This window comes from Poeciliopsis prolifica, unplaced genomic scaffold (genome assembly GCF_027474105.1).
Source record: "Poeciliopsis prolifica strain line A6 unplaced genomic scaffold, Auburn_PproV2 SCAFFOLD030, whole genome shotgun sequence".
Taxonomy (NCBI): Eukaryota; Metazoa; Chordata; class Actinopteri; order Cyprinodontiformes; family Poeciliidae; genus Poeciliopsis; species Poeciliopsis prolifica.
Window position 1 is genome coordinate 1622003 of NW_026562405.1, and position 22907 is coordinate 1644909.

Consider the following 22907-nt stretch of genomic DNA (forward strand, 5'->3'; position numbering starts at 1 on the left):
CAGCAGTTTCAAAATGACCTCCACTGGGCAGGTGAACAAAGCCTGGTTACGCTGCAGAAGAAGTTTGCTTCAGCTACCTGAATGCAGGAGGGTGTTCTTCAACCATAGGCCATATGTCATGCTCTTTAGAGATTATTTGAATTAAATCAAAGTTCTTGAAAAACTGTTTGTTCAATATTATTATGTTTATGGTATCCACGAGTCCGTTGGAGTTACTGATTGCATTGATCTGATTTAGCATTTACTTATTTGTTGGCCTTTGTTTCTAGACACACTCTGGGTACAGAATAACATGAGGTTTTGACGGTTGAAGAGAAGATTACACAAAGCAGCACTTATAGTATGTAGAAAGACTAACTTAATTTCCTATTTGCGAGATGAGGAACAATAGTTTCTAGGTATTTTTGTGGGGTTGCAAAAACACCACCTTACATCTGTGCAAAGTATGTAGGAAGTGTATATAAGCAAGATAAAGTCTTTGTTAGAGAATGCTGTGACCTGACTCATTGCATTTGCTCCTTGCTGACGTGCAAGCAAGGATTTCTGTTGTTCTTTTTAACAAACAAATATTTCTATCAGAAGTAAATCAGGAACTGAAATACCTGAAGTTTGAAGTACCTTTGGAATACTTCAAACATTCTTTTGACACTATTATAACAAAACTGAATATGAGTACTTACCAATCAGTCACAATTACAACAAATATTCAAATATAAAACATGTACTGCTATCATATCAATACTGCATATCTATTTTTTGTATGAAACTAAAATACACTTGCTAGAGACGATGAACTTTCAGAACATCAATAGCATCAATGTTTTATAAACTAGTATTTTTCCCATTAAAAATGTATTGTGACAACATGGTAATTTCATATCCGTTTGTATATGCATCTCATTTTCTGTGCTCCTGCCAACTTTGGCCCTTTGATATTCCTCCTGATACACAGGAATGAGGAAGACAAGGAGAACTGGTGGGAAATGTCAAATTTGGTGTGCTAATCAAATGATGAGTCACCAACCATATGAAGAAATTTCTCATGTTTTATCTGAAGTTAAAAAATGTTTTTAAGCTGAATATTCAACAATATTGATTTTATTGTTGAAGTTCTAAAAATATGTCAAAAAACAAACATTTATATTCTCATATAATAGATAAAGGCCAAATACTTTATCGGAAATCAAAATTTATCGGTAACATGGTACAGATTCTGATTGAAGAAAATAATGGGTGAGCTATCTTGTGTTCATGAGAATGGAAAGTGTTCAACTTTAAAATATATGTCCTTGGAGTCAGTTTGACAAAGGGATTCTGTTATGCTCAGACAGGAAAAAGTTGCCTCCTGAAAACAAAATGTTCCAATGAGTAAGAATTACTCAGGTAGTTTCTGTTCATTCTGTTGTACAACATAAAACAAGTTCAGACATTCATCCCAGAGTAATGAAAACCCAACATTTTAATACATGGCTGAACTTGCTCTATACCCCTTAAAGAGAGTCCACAACTGAAGCTGTAGTGCTGTTTCTGTTATTGTGAGCTCTTCCTTACATTGCTTCAGGATATTTTGCATAACTGGTTGAACAGAATAATTCATAGTCAAATTCAGTAAATATGACTGTATGAACTAGGCTCACCTAGTCTCATGGGCTAGGTGAGCGCATGAGGCTTATTTAAGATTAACAGTAACTTAAAAAAACACACACACATATTGAAGCAGATAATAAACATACGTTTTATCACACCCATATTTCTGTAATAAAAATTTTTTTATTGGTCAGAATATTTTTGAATTAAACTTGTCGAGTTTTAAGTAACTGCACAGTGTAAAATAATTAGAATCAATAAAAATAAAAGCTTTTTTGAAGGTGATATATTACACTTTCTGACCAAGATAGGATAAGTATGGCTATACAAAACATGTATAGCCATTTTTATGCTCTTCTGAGAATGAGCTGCTGTCAGACCTGGTGTCACTTTAAATCCAGATAAGCTGCTGCTGGCCAAGCCACCTTCAATGCAACATTTGCAATTGTACATGAATTTGCGAGGTGAGGAGCAGTTGCCAGATAATTTGTGACATTACATTCTGGAGAATTTTGAAACTCTTCATTTTATAAACACCAAAAAACATTGACTTATTGCCAGAAAATGGTTTTGTTGTGCTGTTTTTGGAAGCAGTAGAGACCCAAATGGAAGTACAAAAATGTGCAAAATATGATTTTTGCATTATACATCCCCTTTAAGATTTTCAATAGAATGCATGTATTTTTTCTTGTTGTGTGGCAGGAAGGTGAGAAACAGGGTGACATTTTTCCCTGTAATTTCACATATTTTATTTTTCTGAAAGTTGGCTGACAAATCCCTCAAATCCCTCTCACTGCATCCTAAGACTATCTGGTTCAGCAATCTTTCTTATCTACTTGCCTTCTTCCCTGAACTGAAGACACTGTACTAGTGTTTTGGTTTAAAAAAAAAAATATTTGAAAAATTACAAAATAATGGGGGGCAGGCGCTTTTTTAAATTGCTGGACAATAGAATGTGATTTTGCTGGTTAATTATGTGAAAACAATCGCATTACAAAAATATTACAAAGAGACATTGCAAAATGAAAAACACAAATGCTAAAACCTTAAATGTGAACCTGATTAAGAACGACATTAACAGGTCAAAGTGTCTGAGGAGGGTCAGCACAGCAGCCAGGTGATTGTGAGAATGGTTGCAATGCTGGAGAACATTGGCGTTAAGCCCACTGCTCCATCCTTCAACACACAGGAATTCTTGTTCTGGCCAATACAAGCCGCATACGCCATTACATGGGGGATGTAGTTCTGCTCTTGCACCCCATGCAGCAGGTGAGCCATGGGACCCTTGGCAAAGACAGCCACGTCTTCTCCTCCATGAGTCTCCGAGCTCAGAGGCACAGCTGCCTGGGCCTGGTAGTTCTTTTCATCTGCAAGACAGATACACAATGGAGCATGAAGTACTGTATTATCTGTAATAATACAGTGGCAACCAACAGTGCAGAAAGTACTGATAAAATGTTAACTTTTAACAGTGTAGTCATTATCTATAATTATAATTTCTCCTTGAAAATAACATAGAATTGTGTTAATTTGTTACAAAGACATCCATTTGAATAATATTAACTCCAGAGCCTGATGCTGCCACCACAACATTTAACTCATTATATGGTGTTCTTTTGTTTTGGTGCCAAACATGCCATTTGGCATAATGATATATTAAAGGACAGATGTTAAAGTTAAATAAGAAACAAATGCTTTAAGCAGTTAATTAGTCTGATTTCTTCACCACAGCTGCTGTAAACAAAGGTTTACTCCTACTAAGTGAGGATCCTTTATTGATATGAATGAATGAATGCCTTTTCCTGCTTAACACTTTGCAGTCCAAAATCAGAATAGTTTTGAATTTTGTCAGCAGTAATATACTTTTATTTAAAAGAGAACAGCTTTAATTTGTTCAGGCATGTTCAAATTACTTTCTTTGAAGAAAAAGAATCAAACTGGATTCTGCATAATTATTGTCATCCAACTGCAAGCTCAACAAATGTAACTATCTCTTCAGTGCAAAACTGGGATATACAGCTTTATCATTGTTTGGTTTGATTTGTAATGCAGCTGATGTAAATACATCCCAAACTTGAGCAAAACCAAAACTTCTACTTACCATATTTAGCAACAGAAGCATTTTCTCTTTCACCTTTGATAAGTTTGTAACCAGGTCCGTTTCCATACAAAATGGAGGTATAAGACTTGTGATCGACATCACTTGTCTTGGGGGCCAGACCTGTGGAGACAGCATTACGGATAAGACAGAGCTTGAAAATACAATCTCACAGCTACACTTTATATATCACTTTTTCCTTTACATACCAAATATTGTGTTTCCTCTCGGTGTGTAGCCTCCAAAGCTGAAAACATGAGAATGGTCTGCAGTAACAACACTCAGGGTATCATGAATGCTGGTCAAGCGACCTGCAAGTCCGATGGCTCTGTCCATTTCTACAGCTTCATGCAAGGCCTGCTTGGCCTTGCCCTCATGGTGTCCGTGGTCAATGCGTCCTCCTGTCAAACAGATTTACGTTTTACAAGGAAAGCAGGTTGCAGGTCATTAAATCAAATCTTACATTGTATTGTAGTACTCTGAGAGTTCATTCTTAATTCCCCAACTCCTTTGAATGACTATATTAATCATTCAAAGGGATTTTTACTGCTAATAAGTTAGCAGCAAAAATGGCCTTTGAATTGAGATTGTTGAGCAATGTATGCTTTTTAAGAATGCAGCAAATTGCAATTAATTCTATTACGACGTTAACCGAGTTCCACCACTAGTTTGTATGTAACATGAAAACAAAACCAGACCTCTGGAGTGAATGCTTGTATGTAACAAATACTTTAATTTTTTTTTAAACACAAATAAAGCTCTGGAAAAGGCTAACTGTGAAGCACCCCCTTACTACTCTTTCATTCTAATGTATTGCTAATAGTACTCTTCCTTCCTGTCCTAATTGCAGGAAGCAATTTGCCAGTTTTGTTTGCCTCTGGACCACAATGCATCTTCAGCAACCTGTGTTTTTCAAGTTTGTTTATTTTTCTACAACCAGTATCATATCATCTAAAAAACAAATACTTCCTACAAGGGAAAATGTGCTGAGATTTCATAGAAAGAAAGATTAGGTGATCCTCCAAAAAAAAAATCCATCATCAACTAACTGACAGAGCAAACAGAGTCAAGTGCATACCCTCTACAAGGAGGTAAAATCCATTGGGGTTATTCTGTAGGATCTTGATGGCTACCTCCACCATTTCTGTCAGTGAAGGATCAGTATCGATGTTCCTGTCCAAGTCGTAAGGCATATCTGAAGGTTCAAAAAGACCTGAAAAAATTGCCGGAGCAGACAAAAAGAAGCTAGTTATTACACACATAATAGGCATACAGCAAATGCAAAGAGCAATATCTCATCATTTACACTTCAATGAGAGTCTCATAATGAAAGTAAAACATACCCAGCAGGTAATCCACATTTTTTGGATTCAGAGATTTGAGCTGCTCCTTGTTCCATACATAATGGGCCTTCTGTTCATTGGAATTAAAAATACTTTTAACATTGCAGTCCTTTTTGAACATGAAAATATTAAAATGTTATTGGGGAAGTGAGAAAACAAGAGCAGAACAAATAAAACAATTACTTCATCCTTCATTCTGTTTTTCCATTCCTCCACCAGGTTTCTTTTGTCCTTCCGTGTGCCGCTATGCTTTGTTATATCTGGATATTCTACATCCGACATGTTTTTAGGGAACATATATTTCCTTCCTCCACCCATAATCACCTAAACAGTGGAAAATTAGATTTAATACTCTTTGAAAAGCTTCTTGTATTTGAAACACAACTCGTAAGGCTAAAATTTTAAATAATAATGCTTTTTATAAGAATACATAGCAAAGCATTTTGACTTTGTTGCAAAGAACTGTTTGCATTGCAATTAAAAATGGTATTTCATTTCACAGTATTAAAAGTTGTTGCTGGAACTCTGACTCACATTAATGTAGGGAATGTTTTCAAACAGCTGCCTGGCGATATCCTTGCAGCCGGACTGCAGTGCTTCATCTGGCATCTCGTTGTCAGAGTACCAGTCTCTGTCCACGGAGTGGGCGTAGGCGGCACTCGGCGTCGCGTGGTTCACTCGTGTTGTTGTCACAATTCCCACTGACTTTTCTGCAGTGTCGACACAGAGAGAGTTGTCTGAATCAGGGCTTCATTTCTGAATGAAGAACAGTGACACTGGTGACTTACATTATTTTATCACTCAACTCTATCTCTTCGAACCTAATCATTTGCAACAGATTGTGATTCGACCAGGATGAATGAAGTGAAAAGATTTTAATACAGTTGAGGACATCTAAAGCCACATTAGATGTGTTTCCAGCAGCCATTGTATAGCAAATACAGTAGCAAAATCATGCTAGAACTCAGCTTGGGTTGCTAGATAGCGGGCTGGGCTTCGCTGAGGGTGTAAAATACCGGAGTGTCCTAATAAAGCACTACGTCATTTATACTTTTAATAGAGGTACATAAAGGTCATGAATGACAAACAAAAGTTTGACAACTTTTTCTGAATTAGCAGGCCATAAAACAGTTCTTTCAGTCAAATGGATTTCAGTCATCTAGGTTAAAAGTTCAAATGCTGAATATGAAAATGCGTCAACTGAAAAAGCATGACCACAGAGCTTTTCTTTGACTTTGAAGTCAGCACTTGAAGCAATTAGGTCACTGAAGTGAGTATTCAGCTCACACATAATATAAAATAAACAGCCACATGACATAACATAACATTCATAACATTCATTCTTGCAACTTGAATTTAGTTATTTCAACTTAAAAATAGTAAAACAAACAAAAATAAATAAATAAAAAAAATATGTGAGTGTTATAATAAATTTAAAGCCTCCTAACTTGCATCCTTCGCCCATCTGAGGATGGAGGTGACCTCGTTGCCCTTTGTGGTGTTACACTGGGAGCGAACTGCTGCTGCACTCACACCAACAGTGCCCTCATTAGCCTTAACCCCGCAGAGGTAAGCTGTGGCTGTGCCCGCACTGTCTGGAACCTGAGCATCAGTGTTGTATGTCTGCAAAAAAACACAAGTCAATAATTTAGTTGTATTATTTTTTGTTAGCCTCATCAGGTTGTGATAGGACTGCAAATAAGTTTATCATTGCATCTAGTCAACAGAAAATAACAGGATGTAGTATCAGGCCACATCTCACATAAATGTGCAGAGTGAAATGTGTCATAGTTTCCCTGTCTTGATTTCATTGCAAAGAGAAAGTACATTAGCTTCAGACAGACTGTAAGTGTTTAACATAAAAATGCACATTTAATTAAATCATGTTTGTGCTGCCAAAGTTGGTGAAATAATATATAAAAAGTTAATTCTAAGAGTTCTCAAACTCTGTAGCTGCATGTTTCACCATTTTTAAACATGTTTCATAATAGCTATATGTATATCATTTTCCTTACAAATTACAGATCTCAATTTTCACACTGGTTTTTCTAGTCAGTTAAAATGCTTATCCAGACACATTTTGCTTATTGCATTACAACATATTTATTTTCAGCTTAAATGCTTTGAAATGGAATCCCCTATATTACTTGTATAGTAATTTTAATTATATGCTTTTGATATGTGTAAACCACCTGTCAATTTGTTCATTTATTTTATGTTTTATGTAAATGGAAGTTTGGGAAAAAACTGACTTAAAAAACAAGAATTACATGAGGCCTAACTGACAATGCATGTAGCATTGTGATTTGAGTTTTGAAAGCATCCTAAATAGGTTTAAAATAAGGGTTTTCTTAAGTTCAAAGTTCTGGAATTTGTCTCTTTTTATAAAAGGTTGCAGGACATTTTGCCCTTATTAATAAACTATTCAGTTACCTTTTCTAGGAATAATGCCTGGTATGTTTTGACTCAGACTATTCAATATTATATGAGAATCTGACCTTGGCCAAAGAGACAAAAGGGAACTTGTCCATCTCCAGCTGCATCTCTTCGCCGCTTTGTCCACTCAACTGACCCTTCAGTATCCGAGCTGCCGTCACTGTGGGGACGCCCATTCCTGAACACCAAAAGTAGGTTGAATTTTAGGATTGATTTTTGCCTAATAAACAGGGAGAGTCTGAACACAGATTCCTAAGCATTCATACTTTTCACACCCCGTTTCATCATTCTCAGTTAGCAACACATCATTTTTGTTTTTACTGACATTTTAGAGCATCTTGACTGCTGTCAGGCAAAATATTTTTTTTGCTTCGGATTGCCTCAAGGGATTGCAAAAGAATTAGAGACTGTAAAATCTGCAGGAGTCTGTACAGATGTCTCTAACAAAGAAAACAGACAAAATCCCAACAATATATTATTTACATACTGTGTTTAAACTTAGAAGAAGTCGGCATTTTGAAGGCTTTGCTGTTCATCTTTTTAACTGAATACTTAAAATAACTGTCTACAGCATGCTAAAAATGATGATGATGATGATGATGATGAAGATGATAATGATGAAGATTATGATGATGATGGAAAGCAAATGCTTATTTCCTAAAAAGTGTGGCTGTAAACTCTTGTTTGACCTGAGGGTTCTTTTTGTATATTTGAAGTCATGTGTGTTTTAGAAATCCTGTGGTCTACAAAGAAACTTTCTGTTAAGTGTCAGCACGAAGAACAGATTGTTATCAGTTGACCTGTATAAAGCAAATAAATATATTCCAGTTAAACAAGTATGAACATTTTCTATGGTATTCTAAGACAGAGCTAATGTGATTATGAATGCAGCAATAAGCAAGAATGCCATGCTGTGAATGCAGGGCTGAGAGACATCAGAGGCCCAATGAAGGATGAATGTTGTTGTAGAACCAGAGCATCCCTACATAAACAGAAGCCCAACGGTTTCATGGAAGCTCAGCAGCTTTTCCCACTGCTATTGATTCACTATTGAGGTTAGAAAACATTTCCCTCATCTTTCAAAGCTGAATCCTTCAATCTTCCCACCAATTATTAAAGACATCTGAGCATTTTTGAGTCTTTAGAAATGCAAAAAAAAAATAATAATAATAAAATAAATAATAAGAAGAAAACACCCAAAACCCTGGAAGCTTGGTAGTTAGCTTTCTAAAATTCAGATCAATCAATTTCAAATTTCATTCAACTTTGTCAAGGAAACTGTTGTAACTTTTTGCAAGACACAAAATATACAATCAGAGGCTTACCATCTCCGAGGAAGAGGATAAGATTCTTTGCTTTCTTATTACTGAAATCCTGTTCCAATGAATCCTTCAAGGTCTTCTGAGCCCAGTCATTCCAGAACTTGGGATTTTTCTCTTGTTCTGGGTAAATAAGTGAAGAACTCTGGTTAGATTCATACCAAACTAAAATAACAGGAAAGATTTTGTAAAATTGCAACTGTGCAGGGCCCTGAAAAGTCACATGCATGGGCAGTTCTTGATAAGGGACAACAGGGACCAATGTCCCTGTGGAAGTGGCACTGGCTGCTGCTATGGATCAAGGACTGCTCTGGTACAGAAACCATAAGTATTTGGAACAATTTAATTTTTTGCTTTTACAATTTTACTTTAAGAGTGAGTTAAAAATTCAAGTTGCAGACCCCTAGCTTCATTAGGGTCATTAGAGGAAAAAAGGTTGTGTAATATTTACCTAGTTCCATTTCCTGTAGGGAGTTTCTCCAATATGATAGAAACCCAAAAACGAAACATTTGTTCAGAAGAAACAAGACATTTCAAGAATTAATGTAATGCAGCAGAACCGATATATTTGTTCTAATCACAGGTGGTAGGCATCAAATTCAATTTTCAAAAACCTGAACTGCTTTTCTTAGTTGAAAAAGTCTTGAATCCATTCAGTAAGTTCACCAACTTCTAGGCAGTGACCTGCCTTTGCATCAAAACATAAGATAGTCTAAGAGAAATCCAGCCAAAATTATTGTGAAATATTCACCTGATTCTGATGTTGATTGACTTTTTTTTCTTTTTTTTAATCCCAGAGTTTAGGGAGCTTGAGTATAACCATGTCATAGCCACACAACAATAGATGAAACACTGAAGCTCAAAACGGAATAACAAATTCTAAAATTGGACTGTTTGGATTTATCTGTCATGAAACAGTGACAACTGTTACCCTAAAATACCCAAACCTCAGGACAACAGGATGCCCAGTATTTGTAATAGCATTAACACAATGAATTCCTGTTATGTACTGTGGCGCTGGCAAACTGCTTTCAGCGGGTGAAACATCCAGTGTTCTAAACAGGATGTCCATGTGAACAAAAATCAACTTCCTTGAAAAGTTACAACATATGCCTCCAGTCCTGATAATATGTTCTTCAGGAACGATATCTATTTAGCTACAGACAGCTTTTCTTTTTATTGTTCTGTTGCAGAGTAACTCACCAGGGAATTGCGGCATCCCCAGGCATTCAGAGATCAGAAAAGAGCAAGCGATGAGCAGGCCTGATGTCTTCATATTGTGGTCTAAAAGTGGCTGATGCGTAACTCTAGACAGCTATAAGATGCCGCTTTGGGAAGCAGAGGAAGGCTGTCAGCAGCGATGTCACAGCTGCAAAAAAAAAAGAAGATCAGAGGCACGTAATTAAATATGTGTCATTTTTGTATAACTGACTCTGACACACTGGGTTAATATTTATTTACTCCAAGATGATTTGACTAAAGACACCTGTATCTAGCAAATAACACTGCTCAGATTGGCAAGTAGGATATAATTCAGTCTATGTGGATGATTTTAGATTTAGTAGAAGTGGAGTAAAATTGGTATGTTTATGTTGTAACGGTTAGTTTTGACGAGCTTGAAGAGCTTGCAGAGCTTTGATACGTCAAGCCGTATTTTGCCAACAACACTCTTCTTATTTCCCTAGAGATGTTTCTTTGGTCACATGTATAAAATCAACACAGTTTAGGTCAGAAGTTTGGATACACTTTACGCTAAAATTTTCAACAAGTCTAATTTCAGGGAAGAGGATGCTGATGTTAATATGACAATGCTTTAAAACTAGCTTGATAATGTATTTGGAATCACTGTCCCACTGGAGCAGCAAATTGTCTCCAGGTTTCCAACCATCTGTTTGAAATCGTTTACCTCAAATTAAAGGGAAATTGTCTAGGATGTTCAGAAATAGCTCAGGAACCACTGCAGGCTACTGTAATTACTCTGTTGATGTTTTTTGGGCTATCAGTGTTAGTCGATACATTTGTGTTTATATTAATAATATTTTGACTATGTGCACAAAAATAAAAAGTCCAAACTAAACTCAAACTTGAGCACCCATTTTTTTGCTTCATTAAAGTTGTACATTTACCATCAGTTAAAAAGTTGACAGTTTAAATCAATCATTGTGTTTTATAACTAGTGTCAGTAATCTGTTCTTAACTTTCAACACTAAAGGAAGATCTAGCAATATGTGCTTGTTCTTAAGTCTCGATTAGGTTTGTTTTTACAGTTTGTTACAAGCTTCTATGACTCCCTGCAGCACACGCTCAAGCCAACACATCATGCTCAATTGAAACAAAATATGAAGAACTTTCTTTCCATAATGCTGCAGCAAAAAAAAAATAAAAATATAAAAAGCTTAAAGCTGGGGACCTTTTTTATCAGTAGAATTTTAAAATATGTCAATGAATGTGTTGTCTGAAACTTGCACGTTTCAGCTTAAGTATTTCATGCTGAACTTTTTTCCATGTGTATGTCAAAGTATCTACTTTTTGTATTACCGCAAAAGTGTAGTTAATGTTCGTTTATTGTAAATGTATGCTGATTTATCTGCTATGTTTCCTGTTCTCTCCACCTCCCAGATTCTTGTAAACAACAAAAATAAATAAGAATTTGTTCTTAATTACTAACCTGTGGTTAAATACAGGTTTAATAAAAAATAAAGTAAATGGAATTTTCATTTTAACTTTAAGGGAATACAGAGAAGCAACATGTCCAAGCTGAATGTTGCCTTTTCTAGTCATAAAAGCAGAACAAAAAAAAAAATCAATCAAAAGTAGATCCTTAAAGCCCCAAAAGGTCTTAGGGAGAAATATCAGAACAGCTAAAGTTGAGCTTGAGGCCTCTCTGCAGCAGTTATGACCACAACAGGGGCCCTTATAGGGTCCTTGTCTGGCCTTCCTTTCAACTATAATTATCCACACCCTCCTCCTTTCTTCCTTGTGCTTATGGCCAAGGTCATTTTAATGGGATTGAGCTCCAGGGCACTGAAAGGTTTAAGAGCCATAACAAAGCCGATTAACAGCATCTGATTGACTGGTCACGCCTATGTCAGGAAAATAAAATATAAGATTCTAGATATGAATTATTTCAAGACAAAAATATTTTTACCCAGGTCTGCTGAGAAACCTCTTGATTCTGTTTATAGCTTCCTGTTCCTGTTGAGCTGCACGCAATCCTCTTTAATGTCAGACTCTTTGTAACTAACAGTCAAGTTCTTCATTAAATTGTTAAGATTACTCAATAATTACTGTATTTCTCACCAGTCTCTGCTCTATTAGGTACCGTACCAAACCTCCCCACTTTATAGCTGCCTCTAATAAAACTTCAAAACACCCAGAGAGAAAATCTTGTCAGCACCTTCCAAAACCTAACCTAAATTGGGAAAAGGACCAGACTCTAGTAGGTTTAATGAGAAACAGGCATGTTGGAAATAAACAGCACCGAACACTGATGCCAGGTTGTTTTCTTTACCATTCCTCAGTTGCACTTTGCCAGTTGTGTCTGCAGCAGCACAAGTCCTCAGAAGCGTCCAGGTCCACCCAGAGGCAGCGATCCTGCCAGTCTGCAGGTGAAGTAGCAAAGAAGAGCTAAAACTGCCACCATCAAAGCTCCAGAGAGCAGTGTGGTGAGCAACACATGAAATCCCACTTCAGACATGACTTTGATGCTGCCAAACTGGTGCCAAATAGGGTTCCCAGTTCTTCCGTGTAGACGCAGATCACCTCAGGCTCAAACTGCCAGCAGGTTGTTGTAGCAAGGCATGGATTAGGCTTTTTATTATGATGTAAGTGGAACAGATGAGGGCTTACCTTCATACAGCTTAATCAAAATGAAGGAATGAGTGTGTCCTTTACCCCATCCTGCCAGGATTTCTAGTTCTAACCACCATGGCTGGCAGGACACAGAATCCTGGCCCCACTTTTAAATGGGCAACTTGTTTTGCTTCTCACATCCAGCCTCTTGCATGCTCAGAATGACTAAAAATATATCTGGATTTACCACACAAGCTGGGGCTCAACCCAATTTTCTACATACTTTTTCAAGGGTTTAAGAGAAAAATTACAACATGTTTGAAAAAAAAAGAAGAAATCCTACACAAGAAAGGTACAAAAGGATGCGCACTTTGCAAAAGCGTCTGTGCAGCAGGTTACTAAAACGCTCTAAAACAAATCCAGAGCTGCTTGTTTCAACAATCCGATAATAAACTGCAGCAAGAATAGCGTGCAGAAAAAGACGATCGCAACGCATTTATTCATTTCATCTCACCGTCAGCGTGGTGTCTCCCAAAGAAGCCGGTAGTGTGTTGCAAAACAAAGTTTATCACAGTTTCACCTACTACGGTGGACTTTGTGTGGCACAAATCTACATCCAAATGTGTCCGCGGTCCATTCAGCTCCCTTCACCTTGAAATCTATGTTCTTTGTGCTGCGTTCACGCTGCTTTTTATAAGGCCGCACTTGACCGGATCCCAGAATAGCGGTCTGTAACCCACGAGGAAGGAGAGAGAGAGAGAAAAAGCCCTTTAGAAATAACGATTTACTGCTGCTGTGGGAATACGGACCAAGAGCGCCATCTGCCGGTGGATCCACGCACTGCTTCACGATTTACTCCTCATTACGAGAGGTCACACTTGAGTAAAAACGCTCAAATAATAACAGTAGTTCAGCAAACTCTTCTTGTCGTAAACCTGCTGTTTTCATTCTACTGTTAACAGTTTTTTTTACTAGAAACACCAGAGTTATGTTTTGTATATTTACAGCTGTCTAAGTTTACATCATGTGCTGACGACTCACAATGCAGTCAGAAAAAAACAAAACAATCAGAGCAACAGTCCTTAAAATTACAGTATTATCAACTAACGGGTAGCTACTGTTTTTCACTAGAAGTGGAAAATGCCCGATTGATTTTCATTTGAGCTGAAAAAGATGGGTTTGTTAAGAACTGCATTTGTAATTTTAATTCAGGCCATCATTTATAATAGTTTAAAAATGTCCAAATTTAAAAATGGTCCCCCAGACTTCTAAACATTTCCGAATTCAAATACGTTTGTATTTGAATACGGTACATGTGTATCTGGGCCTTTCTACATGCCTACCTCATATTTTGCTGCACAATAGGACTTCCGCCACTGTTGATGTAAAACTATTTGGTCAGTTCAACATTCCGTCCATTAGATGTCGCTGAGGAGCTTTTTTCGGTCACAACACTCAGATTACCTAAGGTTTACCTAGATCTTGGCTTCATATAGTATGCAAAATGTACAGCTATTTACATATGTTTTTTTTTAAATCTATCAATTCCAATTTTGAAATAATTCAACATTCAATTCGACCTGTTTAAACAACCTCCTGTCAAGCTGTTGTGTATTTAGCTCATACGTGTCTTTGTGAATCCAGCAGGATAAAGTGATTTTTATTCTACTGTAGCCTGTCAGTGCATTTCGATTAGTGTTAAACCCCACTTATCTGATGTTCACTCAGTGCATTTAATGGACTGTTGAACCTGTGCATCAATATTTTCAGAGTAAAAGCATGCTCTGAGAGGCTAATCAAAAGCTATCAGCTTTTGTTTTTCTACCAATCTCTTTAGTTTCCTCTTCTGAGAATTTAGCCCAGTGTTATTTTTAGTTAATCTTACTTTTGCTTATCACTACTAAAGAAATGTAGTTTATCGTTATGTAAAGCATACAACTGCATGCTGCAGTGATTGTTGTTACTGTCACATATATGTCACAGTATACCAATTGAACTGATTTCAGTGTAATTTATCTTCTTTAAACATAGAGCTCAGGGAGAGTCCTGGAAACATTCTAAAGAAAAAAAGAATATTGCAAGGAAAAGGATGGTTAATCACAGCTATATTTATGCAATATTTCACCATACATTGACTTTTTTTTTGCTTGTTTCGTTCTTTTTGACACAAAGGGTGCTTTATTTTTCCAATAATGTTCAGTATTTACAAATGCAAATGCAATATGGTTGTTCATTTACATTCAAAAATTATTTATGATCTAACCTTTCCTCTCGTTTCTTAAATGTCTGAAGTGTTGCACTATTTTGAACTCATTATATTTTCTATAAATATAAAAATGTCCTCATTGGCCTTATGTGGAAGAAAGTGACTCTTCTCTTTCATTTCACCAAATTCTGCACTCTATAAACAGAGGCTAAATAATTTTGGTGTATTAATTTTGATTTCTTATGATTAATAAAGTTTGGGGTTTTAGAATTTTTGTTGGTGTTGTTTTGTCTGTCTTTGTTTATTTTCAATGGAGAAGAGCAGTTTATCATTTCAAACTGATTGATAAATATTTCAGTTTGAAATATGTATCATTTTTATTATTTGCATTAATATTAACAATTAATTTACCTGGAAAATACCATTGAGGTTGAAAATTATTTTACAAGAAAATCCTGGCCAAGACTGGGAGGAGCAACCAGAGTTTACAGAACAGTCAAACAAAACTGTTTTGGCTATTCTGTAAACATGTGTATAAATAATTTAATATATGAGTTACATAAACACATACATTTCTATATAAATTGATATATTCATATATAAATTATATGAATTTATATAATTATTGTAAATGTATGTAACAGCTTCCCCTTTATGCCCGTCCCGTCATACACACAGAGGAGGCCAGTTGGTTGAATTTTCTGTAATAACTGTAATAAATGGTCAACACAAATTAGTACAGTGAGCTCCACTACTGGTCCATCAGCTCTCCGCATACACAGTAGAGCGCTCAACAGACTGCGTCACAAAAATCATTACAATCTGGCTTAACAACATATTTTTCTAACAAATGATCGTATAGTGATATTTGATTATTAATACTTCTTTAAAATTAATTTAACACAATCTGGTCTATTTCCTATAAATAAAGAAAAAAAATAGACAGACAACAATCAAATTTAACTAATAAAACTAATTAACAGTAACTTCTAACTGAAACAGGGAACAAACAAACTGACAAGCTGGTAAATACAGCAAACCGACAATACAACAGACAAACCGAAACTCAACTGAAGAAAAACTGACAAACATAACTGACAAAATAATTTACTAATAAATAATATAATATAATTACCTGTAATAAATGGTCAACACAAATTAGTACAGTGAGCTCCACTACTGGTCCATCAGCTCTCCGCATACTGCAATAAAACTCCACGTCAGTCTTTGAGTACATCTACTATGACTATTCAGAAAAGAACTGGATTTGGTGACTTACCACAGTAGAGCGCTCAACAGACTGCGTGGAATTTACGGTTTAGCTTTGTATTTATAGGCAACCAGTAGGGGGCGCCAAAAACCATTCATCACATGGTAAATTACAAAACATATTTTAGCAAGAATTTCATCTTAATACCCGTTACATACACCCCGTGAAATTCTGCTAAATATGAAAAATATGATCAAACAAAACAAAACAAAAAAAGAAAAAAAAAGAAAAAAAAGTGCAACACTAGGAACGAAAGTGGGTATACCTGTCAGTGCAAAAACTCTGCCAAAAGGGAGTATGTAAAGAAAGGAGTTGATCAAATTCCTAACTAAACACAGACTCAAAAGTGCCCATTACACCTTTGAAAATGTAACACTGTTCCTATGACCCTAAAAGCACTACTCAAGCACCTCTATGGTTAACACGGTTTTAACTCTGCTACTTAAACTGAAAATGCATTTGAAAAAATGAAATTAGGGAACTAACAGACACTGCAGATAAAGAAGTTTCATCTACTTCTTGATTATTCATCTCACAAATAAGACGTCTGGGAGGCCTGATGGAACTACGGTCCCTAAGAATACGACGTCAAGCTTTGTAGAAACAATTTGAGGTGAGGAGCCTGGAATGTCTGAACAGTCATCATTTGGAGCAGCCGTCACAGGAGCGTCAACGTCTGTGAGGTATTTGTCAGAGCGAACATGTCTGTGGAAGGGGCTGTCATCATGTCTGAGGGTAGAATGTCACTGTCACTGTCACTGTTCTCCGGCTCATCAGGTGTGTCTGGACGTAGACCACTTCCATGCGCAGCAGTAGTACTGTCAGATTCGTGGTCCTCAGCATTCTCACATGGCAAGAAGCTAACAGAGAGTAGCAGGTTTCTGTGGACAACTCTCTCTCTGCCTGTTAGGACATCTTTAACTCTGTAGACATTGATATCAGGCCTGACTGATATGACCTCATAAGGGGTAGATTCCCACTTGTCTGCAATCTTGCGTTTTCCTTGCACTCCTCTGTTGGCAATCAGGACTCTGTCTCCAATGACGAGAGGTGAGCCTTTGATCTTACGGTTGTACAGGTTGGCATGGCGAGTCTGTTCCTTGAGACTGTTTTTCTGCACAATTTGAGCAGCCTTGTGTAGATCTTTTTTTAGGTGGGAAACAAAGTCTGAGTGGTTGACAACAGTGTTGTCGGTAAGGGTATGTTGAAACATCACGTCAACAGGTAGACAAGGGATCCTTCCAAATAGCAGGTAGAATGGTGCAAACCCTGTTGTCTCATGCTCTGTGCAGTTATAGCAGAAGGTTAGTAGTTGCAGCATTTGTGGCCACTTTGCTTTTGGCTGAGGAGGAAGGGATCTGACCATGTCTCCCAGAGTCCTGTTGAATCTCTCTGCAACACCATTCCCCATGGGGTGATAGGGAGTTGTATGGGATTTCTGTATTCCAGCCATTTCTAGAAGCTCTTTGATTAGTTTGCTCTCAAAGTTGGCCCCTTGGTCAGAATGTATACGACGAGGAAACCCATAAATGAGAAAGAAGTTGTTCCAGAGACGACGAGCAACTTCCTTGGCAGTCTGATTCTTACAGGGGAAGGCATGTGCCATCTTGGAAAAATGATCAGTCACAACTAGAACATCCACAGACTTGTTCCCTTGCTCAGCAGTCCAAAAGTCTATGCAGACTAATTCCATAGGCTCAGTAGTGACTATGTTTTGGAGTGGTGCACGGCTGTGCGGTTCCACTGTCTTTCCTACAATGCAGCGCTGACAGCACCGAACATAGTTCATTACATCACGGCCCATGCCACTCCAGAAAAATCTTTGTCTCACCAGAGACAAGGTACGGTGCTGGCCTTGGTGACCTGCTGCATCATGGAGACCATGGAGAACTTTTTGCTTCATTGAGTCAGGTACTATGAACTGGAGGATTTTCTTGTTCATGTGAGGATCTCTCCTTGCCTTGTACAGCATGCCATTCTGTATGGTGAGTCTGGTCCAGTGTTTCAGCAGCTTAATCACGCTCTGTGATTCATTAGTCCTTTCACGTTTGGTAGGTCTTCTATGTCTCCGTACAAAGTACATGGCTCTGTTGATTGTGTCGTCAGCTTCCTGCCAATTGACAAGCTGGCTCTGTGGGAATGCAGATGACTGGTTTTCATCCAGAAGAAAATTGGGGTCAATACTAGTTCCCATCATTTGGCTCACACCTCCGCTGGACTGAACATTGAAGATGGCAGCAACCTCCTCTGCTGAGACTGAGCCTTTTGTGTTTAGTGGAACTGTATCTTGAATTGGATCATTTGTATCTCACCACCATCATCTACAACAGCTTGACAGTTGTTGGACACTCTGAAGACATCCTGCACGAGTTTGTCATTCACACTGTTGACCTGGTCCAACAGCAAGGTATATGGCTCATTTACGAGGCGATGACCCACACATGACTGGACAAATGGCTCACGGCTCAAGGCATCTGCAACAATGTTCTTTGGGCCAGGGATGTATTTCAGGTCAAAGTCATATGCAGCAAGCTTTGCCACCCACCGCTGTTCACACGCATCAAGTCTGGGTTTGGTCAGGATATAGGTCAATGGATTATTGTCAGTCCATATGGTGAAGTGTCTGCCCTTCAACCAATGGCTGAATTTGTCACATACTGCCCATTTCAAGGCAAGAAATTCAAGCCGGTGTGCAGGGTAGTTCAGTTGGGAACATGAAAGAGTTCTACTTGCAAAAGCGACTGGTCTGGCCACTTTTCCACCAGGTGGCAGTTGTGACAGGACAGCGCCAATCCCATCAAAGGATGCGTCGACAGCTAGAATAAATGGTGCCTTGAAATCTGGATGGGCTAGAGTGACACTTGTCATGAGGTCATGTTTCAGTGTCTCAAAAGCAATCTGGCATGCATCTGTCCAATCAGCAGGTGTCAGTTTCACATGACCTCTCTTTTTGACAAGTTTGCGACCTTGTTTGTGCTTGTTTTGAGCATCCAGTCCAGCTGTGAGCTTAAATAGTGGTTTTGCCTTTGCAGAACATGCCTCAATGAAGCTTTGATAGTACATCACCATGCCTAGATAAGTCCTGATTTTGCTAGGGCAAGGTGTTTTTCCATCAGACTCCATTAGGTCAGTGACTTGGACTTCATTTATGGCCTTCACTTTCTCAGGATCTGTTCGGACACCATGGTCATTGATGACATGTCCAAGAAACTTCACAGTCCGCCTTAGGAAGAAGCACTTCTTGGGTGCGAGTTTAAGATTGTGTTCTTTGAGACGGGAGAAAACCATTTGTAGGCGATGGAGTGCGGTTTCCTCTGTAGGTGCAAATACCATCAGATCATCAAGGTAGCCAATAGGCTTGTGAAGTTCTCATCCCCGAATATCGACATCATCATCCTCATGAATGTAGCCGGACTATTGCACAGGCCTTGAGGGAGGCGGTTGTATTCATGTAATCCAAAAGGGGACGAGAATGCTGTATATTTTTTGTCATCAGGGTGCAGAGGACATTATAAAAGCCTGATGTCAGGTCCATTGTTGAGAAGAATGCATTACCACCAAGGGCAGCCAAAGCATCAGCTTGATGCAGTAGTGGGTAAGCATCTTTCACAGTTCTCGCATTGAGCCATCTGAAGTCAGTGCAGACTCTGAGGTCACCATTTGGTTTCCATACCAGAACAAGTGCAGATGCATACTCGCTGTTTGACTTCTGGATAATGCCTCTCTCTTCCATCTCATTCAGAGTCATTCTCAGTTTCTCATATTGGCTTGGTGGTATGCGCCTGTAGGGTAAACGAAATGGCTTGTCATCAACAAGATGGATGCGGTGAACGAACCCCTTAGCTTCTCCACAATCCATCTTGTGACGGGAGAAGATTGACTCATGCTGCACAATGAGGTCAAGGAGCTTGTCTTTCCACTGCAGTGGCACTTCACATGATTTCAGGTCAATGTCTTGCAGACCCAGAACTTTCAGCGTATTCATCATGTCCTCCTCTGACCTTGGTTGCACAACTGTACTCTGTATACATTGCACATTACACTCAATTTTGTCAGCTTTTGGCAGGTCTTCAACTGCAATACATGGAGACACATCTGCTAATTTGGCATTTCTCTTCAGTACTATAACCCTGTCTGTAGGATTGATGACCCTAACAGGTACCCATCGATCTCCCCAAAGAGGAGTGACAACTCTGCCAACAAGGATGTGTTTTGGTCCAGCTTTAGATCGTGTTGGCTCAACAATCACTGTACTGCCTGCTGACATCACCGCCGACTCAGGTAACTTGCTCCAGACAAGGTGCTCACTCTGTGGTTTCAGGGTCACACAACTTTTTACTTTCACTGTCCCTACTTTATCTGGAATGCAATCACCCCTCCAACGTTCTGTGTTGGATAACAGTGACAGAAATTGGCAGTGGTCAGGTGTTTGGCCATTGTTGGGTGAAGAAACTAGTCTCCAGTAACTGTCAGTGCTCTTTAGTTGGGTTAGAATGTGTTTGATTGCATTGCTGCCAAGAATCATCTGTTCTGTCTGTCCTGGAACAACCATTGTTGGAATTATCATCCTGCATCCATAAACCATGACATCAAGGTCATACATGTCTTTGGGGAAAATCTGCTGTCCACCACAGCCTATAATCACATAGTCTTCAGCTGTGCCTTTCGTTATATCAGGACACTGCTGTAAAAGGGATTGAACAGAGGACTCACTTATTGTACAAGCCATTGAACCACTGTCTAATAGTGCTTTGAGGGTGGGGCCATTCTGTACAGACACAGGTGTGTAGAACAGGTTGTTAGTTTCTGCTATTCTTTGGGATCCCTGGAATATCGGTTTCTTGGATGAGGTCAATGTACTACTGTATAACTCAAAGAGGGATGCATTATCTTGGATTTCTGGAGACTCATTTTTAGTGGGAGGCTTATTGGGTTCATCTGCACTGTCCTCCCTTGTGTGCAGACCAGTCAGTTTTCCTGATGCTCTGGGGCAGCTCTTTTAGTTGGGCAGTTGTGGCGTGAATGACCTGGAGCATAACACTTGAAACAAAGCCTATTTTCTCTGCAATGTGACAAGGCACTGTGGTCGTCAGCTTTGCAAATAATGCATGGTTTAATAGTGAAACCATTTATTATGTCTGCACTGTCTACAGGTCGCCTGGGTGAATTTGCCTTCTTTCATGTGGCTGATTAGAGGCTCCATGTAGCAGAACCTTCTCTAACATCGACATTACATCTGTCAGGGAGACATACTGAGCGCTGTGTGTCTGGGGGTACTCCTGACTGTTATGTGTAGGGATCAAGCCATGGCCCACTTCTGCTTTGTGCACTTTAATGTCTACTGTCTTCTCGTGGCGCACTGGGAAAGTTTCTTTACAGCTCATCTCAGCATGGTACTGATTCAGCACCTCCAGGACTTCACATGCTGACCACCTGTCAATAGTTTTGGATCTGAAAGTGAGAGCCAGGTCTTTACAGGGACAATTCCTAATAAACATACGTGTCACCTCCATCTCAGGATTTTCAAATGATTTGCCCTGCTCTCTCAGGCAGTCAGAAGCAAGGTCAGCTGCTCTGTTTAGTCTCAGCCAGTAGTCATATGGGTCTTCGTGGTCTTTGGGCAAGGTCGAGTAAAAGTCAGCTAAGGGGACAGCAGAGTATTTAGAAGAGCTGAAGTGTTTTCTGAGGAGACTATAAATCATGTCAGGATGAGCAGTGATGTTAATGTTACTATTTCTAATCCCAAACTTAACTACATCCTTAGCCTTTCCCCTTAGATGCATAAGGATTTCCTCAGCCTGCTCTTCAATCTTAACATCAGTTTTCCTAATGAATGTTCTCATCTGATCTTCCCAATCATGCACTGTAATGGAGTCTGAGCCATTACCTGCAAAACATGGAGGTTCTTTGACCTTTCTCTGCATGACAACCTGAACCTGGGATACATCAGATACACAACCAGACTGACCCACAGTACTCCCTGCAGTGTGTGTGGCTGTAGAACTGGGAGAAACTGTGATATGTGGCTGTATGCATGAAATGATGCTGTCAGCCAGCTGATGTCCTATCTCTTGTAAAACAGATTTCATCTGTGCAGTTACACATTCAGAACTGTCACTAGTAGGATTATGGACTCTAGCACTAGGAATTTCATCTAATGAGGGCATAAGACCACCAGGAGCAGGACTATCAACAGAAAAAGGAATGGGAGCAAGCACACCTCTTCCTCTTCCAAAACTAATGGGTGTGCTGAACCAGAAGTGGTTACTTTGATTAGACATTGTCAGGGAGTTTAACAAGTGGAAAGATATTCAAAATCCAAAACACAATAGGAAATAAAATCATCAATTTGGAATAAACAAATAATAAACAAAATAAGTCAGAACAATTTGCATAGTATATTACTCTAATGCTCCATAAAGGTTTAAGTGTACAGCAATCTTTCACTGTCCTGAAATGTTACTGTGAACATGAAACTATACACAATGTGAATAAATGTATTCAAAACCCGATGTGGCAGACAGGACGGTCACAGGTTCGACGAGCTTGATTGTAGTCCAAGGTCACGGCACCAATGTAACAGCTTCCCCTTTATGCCCGTCCCGTCATACACACAGAGGAGGCCAGTTGGTTGAATTTTCTGTAATAACTGTAATAAATGGTCAACACAAATTAGTACAGTGAGCTCCACTACTGGTCCATCAGCTCTCCGCATACACAGTAGAGCGCTCAACAGACTGCGTCACAAACAATCATTACAATCTGGCTTAACAACATATTTTTCTAACAATGATCGTATAGTGATATTTGATTATTAATACTTCTTTAAAATTAATTTAACACAATCTGGTCTATT

At 38.6% G+C, this 22907-nt stretch overlaps 1 protein-coding gene across 5 annotated transcripts; it reads right to left on the reverse strand.

Moving 5' to 3' along the window:
• Positions 1–1711: 1711 nt before the first annotated feature.
• On the reverse strand, positions 1712–14080 carry alpl (alkaline phosphatase, biomineralization associated). 5 transcript variants are annotated; one of them, XM_055050313.1, is made up of 13 exons: positions 13919–14080; positions 12295–12385; positions 9987–10152; positions 8790–8906; positions 7527–7642; positions 6477–6651; positions 5563–5738; positions 5212–5352; positions 5029–5098; positions 4764–4898; positions 3895–4086; positions 3689–3808; positions 1712–2954 (listed from the first exon to the last, which is right to left on the reverse strand). In XM_055050313.1, exons 3-13 carry the CDS (start codon positions 10057–10059, stop codon positions 2689–2691), a joined length of 1581 nt encoding a protein of 526 aa, XP_054906288.1. In that variant the 5' UTR covers positions 10060–10152; positions 12295–12385; positions 13919–14080; the 3' UTR covers positions 1712–2688. The 5 variants fall into 5 exon arrangements, with proteins under 5 accessions (XP_054906288.1, XP_054906287.1, XP_054906289.1 ...); XM_055050312.1 differs by lacking the exon at positions 13919–14080 and adding an exon at positions 13090–13304; XM_055050314.1 differs by lacking the exon at positions 13919–14080 and adding an exon at positions 13227–13244.
• Between the last annotated feature and the right edge of the window lie 8827 nt (positions 14081–22907).